The sequence below is a fragment of the Vombatus ursinus genome, unplaced genomic scaffold (genome assembly GCF_900497805.2).
Source record: "Vombatus ursinus unplaced genomic scaffold, bare-nosed wombat genome assembly UNPS02014817.1, whole genome shotgun sequence".
In the NCBI taxonomy this organism is placed as follows: domain Eukaryota; kingdom Metazoa; phylum Chordata; class Mammalia; order Diprotodontia; family Vombatidae; genus Vombatus; species Vombatus ursinus.
The window spans coordinates 1,391,867-1,397,866 of NW_020954595.1; the positions used below are offsets into that span (position 1 = coordinate 1,391,867).

Consider the following 6,000-nt stretch of genomic DNA (forward strand, 5'->3'; position numbering starts at 1 on the left):
TAAAACTGTCCGGTCTGTGCCAACCTGGGACATGTCAGCCTGCCAGCAAGTATCTACTGTGTGCCAGGCACAGGACACAACAGTCTCAGATGGGTTTGTCCTCCTTCCATCCAGATTTCCTTCTCCCCCTTTCCCTTCCTCTTTCCCTCTTCTCCTTCCCCTTCCCTTCTCTCCTCTTTCCTTATCTCCTCTTTCCTTTCCTCTCCCCCTTCTTTCCTCTTCCCCTCCCTTTCTCCCCTTTTCCCTTTCCCTTCTCCCCTTTTTCCCCTCTTCCGTCTCCCCTTTCCCTTCTTCCTCTTGTGCTGTGTATTCCTGCCATTCAATCGAGGTTCATTTCTCATCAACCAAGGCTCCCTTGTCTCCTGTAGGTTGCCCTGGATCTGTGGGAAGACTTCAAGCCGTGCCGGGAGGGGCAGAAGGAGTGGGTGGTCCGGCAGATCCGGGAGTCCCACTTTGTCATAGTCGTGTGCTCCAAGGGGATGAAGTACTTTGTTGAGAAGAAGGGCTGTAAGCGCGGGGGAGGGAAGTGGGGCTCGGCTGACGGAGGCGAGCCCTTCCTGGTGGCCGTGGCCGCCATCGCCGAGAAGCTCCGCCAGGCCAAGCGGAGCTCGGCCGATCTGGGCAAATACATTGCCGTCTACTTCGATTACTCCTGCGAGGGCGACGTCCCCGGCGTGCTGGACCTGAGCACCAAGTACAAGCTTATGGATCACCTCCCCCAGCTCTGTTCTCACTTGCACTCCCGAGGCCTCAGCCCACAGGATCCGGACCTCTATCCCGTCACCCTCAGCAAGAGGAATTATTTCCGGAGCAAGTCTGGCCGGTCTCTGTACGTGGCGATCTGCAACATGCACCAGCTCATCGATCAGGAGCCCGACTGGTTTGAGAAGCAGTTCCTTCCTTTCCCTCCTCCCCCGCTCCATTACCAGGAGCCCATCGTGGAGAAATTTGACTCTGGCTTGGTGCTGAACGATGTCACCTGCAAGCCGGCGGCTGAAGGCGACTTCTGCCTGCAGGCGGAAGCCCCCATCCTTGGCGCTGGCGCTGCAGACCCCCATTCGGTCCTGCCCCATCTGAGCCTGGAAGAAGACGGGGACTGCCAGTACGCTCACGACGGCAGCTGCGTCCTGCGGCCCTTGCTGCACGCTGTGAAGGCGCTCGGTCCCCCCGACGTGCCGAGGGATTCCGGCATCTATGACTCTTCCGTGCCGTCGTCAGAGTTATCGCTGCCGCTGATGGAAGGGCTTTTGATGGACCAGATGGAAACCTCCTCCATCACGGGGAGCATGTCTTCTTCTTCCGGCCTAGGTAAGTGGCAGTTTGTCAAACGTCAAGGCAAAATAGGGAGTCAGCCTTGTGCAGGGGTTCCAGGGCCGGCCTCTGATTTGGAAGACCTTGGTTCCAGGTCTGCTGCTGATCCGGGCTGGTTGTGTGACCCTGGGCAAGTCACTCATCTCCCCCTGCCACGGTCAGTTCTGACCCTGTAAGTTACACAAGAGTTGTTGACCTGTTGTTGAAGGGAATTTCCACTTTGGGAGCTCCCCCACCCCCAGTGAAATCCTAAGTCTGGTTTTCCACTTTCCCAAACATGCATGGCAGAGCAGCTAGGTGGTGCAGTGGATAGAGCACCAACCCTGAAGTCAGGAGGACCTGAGTTCAAATCAGGCCTCAGACCAAACACTTGACGCTTCCTGGCTGTGTGACCTTGGGCAAGTCACTTAACCCCAACTGCCTTTAAAAAAAATGAAGGCCAAACATGCATAGCACTGTGTGAGACTTTGGGGGTACAGGAAGAAAAACAGAACAGCCCCAGCATCGCTGGAGCTTACGTTCTACTGGGAGGAAATGATATGTATGGAGGGAGATGAGCTAATACAAAATTAATTTCAAGTTTGTTGTTGTTGACTCTTTTCAGTTATGTCCGACTCTTTGTGAGCCCATTTGCGGTTTTCTTGGCAGAAATTCTAGAGTGGTTTGCTTTTTGCTTCTCCAGCTCGTTTTATAGATGAGGAAACTGAGACAAACAGGGTTAAGTGACTTGCCCAGGATCATACAACCAGTAAGGGTCTGAGGCTGAATTTGAACTCGGGCCCAGTGCTTTATCCGCTGCAGCACTGCCTCACTGCCCCAACGTCAGTAAGTGGAGAGCATTAACTATGGCAGTTTATGGCAGCAAGGGTCAGGAAAGGTTTTATATACCTGGGAGATGGTAACTGAGCTGTGCTTTGGAGCCAGAGGGAATGCATTCTTGTCAGAGCGTAGTCTGGGCAAAGGCAGGAAGGTGGGAAAATGGCTGTCGTGCAGAGGAAGCGGCAGGCTGGTTCAGGAAGAGGACTAATAGGAAATTGGACTGGAAAGCTAGATAGAAGACACATTGTGGAAGGCTTTGCAAACAGCAGAGTGATGAGGATGGATTTTTATCCTGAAGTGGTGTGGAGCCACCAGAGATTTCTGAACTGGGAACCTGGGTGTGGAGGAAGTCTGCATTTCCTTGTGGATAGTTAACGTCTGTCACAGGGTGCCTGGGAGGAACGAACTGCATCCTCCCGTGATGGAGTCTGTGACGGTGCTCGTAGGTGTGCCTGTGTGTGCGTGCGCGTGCATGCATGTGTGCAGCTGAGCATGACGCCACAAGGTTTCAGCATCCCCTCAAACTGTCCCTGAGTAAACTCGGAGCTGTTTCTTTCAGGATGGTATTCATGTTCCCTGCTTGCCCACTCAAGCCTCTTCCATAGTCTCTCTTGCTCCGTCATTGCAGCTCATTCCAGAGGTCAGAAATCAAGTGTACTGGACATTGTGGGGTTTGCTTGCTTTTAAAAAATTTATTTTAATTGGTCACGTACTTATCTGTGAACATCGTGACTCCCCGTTTAGGATGAGGCTCCTTGAGGTCAGAGACCTCGCTCCCTTTTTATCTTTATGTTCGCAGTACCTGGTGCTCAGTAAGGTCGCTAGATGGCGCAGTGCCTGGGGTCAGGAAGACCTGAGTTCAAATCCCACCTCAGACACTTATTAGCTGCATGATTCATGGCAAATCACTTAGTTTCTGTTTGCCTCAGTTTCCTTATCTGTAAATGGGCATTATAATAACACCTACCTCCCAGAGTTGTGAGGATCAAATGAAACAATAATTATGAAGTGTTTGGCACACAGTAGGTGTTACATGTTAGGTATTATTATTATTATTATTATTATTATCATATCAATGAAATTACAGGTTAATCCCTATCCATTGACACTTCTAAAGAGCTTTAAGGTTTGTAACACCCTTTCCTCATAGCAGCCCTCTGAGGCAGATGATACTACAGATATTATGATCCCCATTTTACAGATTTAAAAACTTGAGACTCTGGGAGGTTTAGGGTCTTACTCATGTTCACACAGCTAGTAAGAGCCAGAGATAAATTTGAGCCCAGGTCTAGAATATCAATTCCAGCATTCTTTAAATGGCATCAGTTCAACTTGGCAAGAATTTACTAAGTACTTACTCCTGTCAGTCACTGAGCTAGGAAATAGGGGTGCCAAACCAGAAACAAAAGAGCCATGACCCTCAGAGAACTTCCAATCTACGCAGTCAGTCATTAAACATTTGTCAAGCACATGCTATGTGCAGTCCGGATACAAATGATGCAAAAGACAGTTCCTGCCCTCAAGGAGCTTACAGTCTACTAGAAAGAAAAAACATGTGCCCCCGTAAAAAATATATACAAAGTAATCCGGAGGGGGTGGGGGAGGGCAATAAAAATTCAGCAAGCATGCATTAAGCACCTCCTGTATGCCAGATACTTTTCTGGCTGCTGGGAATACAGAGACAGAAGAGCAGTGACACGGTCACAGATCAGGAAAGGCCAAGTCATTTCCCCCCATCATTTTTTTACTTTCTTTTCTGCAGGTGAAGAGGAGCGCCCTGCCTTCCCTTCCAAGTGCATTGACTCTGGAGCATGTAAAACTGGACTCAGTGGGCACAGTTTCACCGATGAACTCCCGGTAGTTGGCCCGTTATAACCCGACGGAGGATTCTAATGCATTGCCACTTTAGCGACAGCGGACAGCTCCTGTGTGTCAGTCAGCCTCTTGCCCCTCGCTCCGCCACCTCACCTACTTGAAGGAAGGAAAACCCTGCGTTTGGATGTTTTGAGGGAGCTTTTGGCCAGTACCAGTTCTCCTGCCCCTCCCTCCACCCTTGGGTTTGGTAAAACCCATCATCTGCAGACTTTTAAGAGGGCTTCACAAGGGGAGCCAGTAAGCACAGAATGCCCATTGCCCCACGTTAACTTGACTGCTTTGGCCGTGTTCATGTATTCCTACCATTTTACGTTTATAACCCATCCTTGGTCTCTGACCAGGGCAGAAGGAAAGAGGTGTTAGAAAAGAAGCAGCATTCAGGGGGAGAGAGAAATAGGGCTCTGTCTTCTTTATGTCCTAGGTCCATTTGGTTGTACTTAGCACAAAAGGAGAGATGTGGATTTTCAGTTGAAATGATTGATGGAACAAAAACCTTTAATGAAATCATAGACATAAGTTTTTCTGTGTCTAGAATTGTCACCCACTCTCTGGGAAATGTTCATTTGATAAAAGTAACAGGCATCTTCACCTCCATAATCATAGATACACATATATAGACATGACTTGTAAAAATTAAGTTTGGACGGGCAATACAGTGTGGTAGAATTTGTTGTGAATTTGGAGTCTGAGGGCCTGGATTCACTGTCACTTACTACCTGTGTGACCTTTAGTAAGCCCCTTGCGCCCCCTCTTCTGGGCTTCAGTTTCCTTATATGTAAATGATTGGATGATCTGTGAAACATCTCTCCCGGCCATAAATCTATGATCTTCCAAGACTGAAAAGTGATTGGAAGTGTGTGTCTGGAACCAGCCCCTGTCTGGTACACGACCATTCTCTAGGCGCCCCTTCAGTCCATGGCCAATCATGATTCCACTAAGTCAAAGGTCACGTGGGCATAGATTTGTTTTTATTAAAAAGATGATCGTCTCAGAGTTGGAAAGGACCTCACAGGTCACCTAATCCAGCCCTTTGTCTGACCCAAGGGTTAGTTCTACTGTATTCTCAACAAGTCATCGTCTTTCTGGTCTCTGCCTGAAGACCACCAGGGAGGGGAGGCCGAGAGCTCCTGAGGCAGCCCACTCCATGTTAGGAGAGCTCTATCTTAAGCTTTTCTTGACCTCATGCCTAAATCCTCCCACTAATTTTGCCCTGGGTGGGGCCGAGCAGAACAGAGCTAATCCCTCTTCTGTGGGACAGCCCTTCACTTGCTCAAAGACAGCTCTCCTGTCCCCACTGAGTCTTCTTTTCTCCAGATTTAACCTCCTTGTTTCCTCTGACCTATCCTTATATGGCATGATCTCGGGTCTTTTCATCACTTGGGTTGCCCTCTTGTGACGCTGGGTCCATATCTTTCCTAGAATGGAAGCACAGTCCACCCACCGTGGGCTAAGCAGGGGAGAGGAGAGAGGAACATCCCTCATTCAGAACACTAGGTCTCCTTCATGCAGCCTAGGAGAGTGTTTACTTATCTTGCTCCGATGTCACACTGCTGACTTGTACCTCCCAATTCCCTGGATCTTTTTCACCAAAACCATTTATTGTCTAACCTTAGCTCATCAGCCTGTGCTTGGGAAGTTGATTTTTTCAGCGAGTGTCCAACTTTTTCCCTCTCAAGGTTTTAGCCTATCTGAGTCAGCCCATCCTGTCATCCAGTGTGATGGCTGTCCGTCTCAGCCTTGCATCATCTGTCAGTCTGCCAAGCGTGCTTTCTGTACCTTCCTCCAGTAAAAACCAGCAATCAGAAAAGGGACATGGCCATATTCCTGTGGCCCTCCACCATCTCCATTGACCCTGACCCCCATTACAACTCTCTAAGCCTTAGCCAGTAATTCAGCCCGGCCCAAATCCATCCAATTATGCCTCCATCCAGCCCACAACTTCCCATGTCATCCACAAGGAGAGCGTAACTCTCTTAATGGTCTGTTCATGCCTAA

At 49.4% G+C, this 6,000-nt stretch overlaps 1 protein-coding gene across 1 annotated transcript in view; it reads left to right on the forward strand.

Moving 5' to 3' along the window:
* IL17RD (interleukin 17 receptor D) overlaps positions 1-4,656 on the forward strand; it is a 79,454-nt gene extending 74,798 nt beyond the window's left edge. Inside the window, exons 12-13 of the mRNA XM_027835933.1 lie at positions 369-1,308; positions 3,893-4,656. Coding sequence (XP_027691734.1) covers positions 369-1,308; positions 3,893-4,005 — 1,053 coding nt within the window. The 3' untranslated portion in view covers positions 4,006-4,656. The remainder of the gene's footprint in view (positions 1-368; positions 1,309-3,892) is intronic.
* Positions 4,657-6,000: the final 1,344 nt, after the last annotated feature.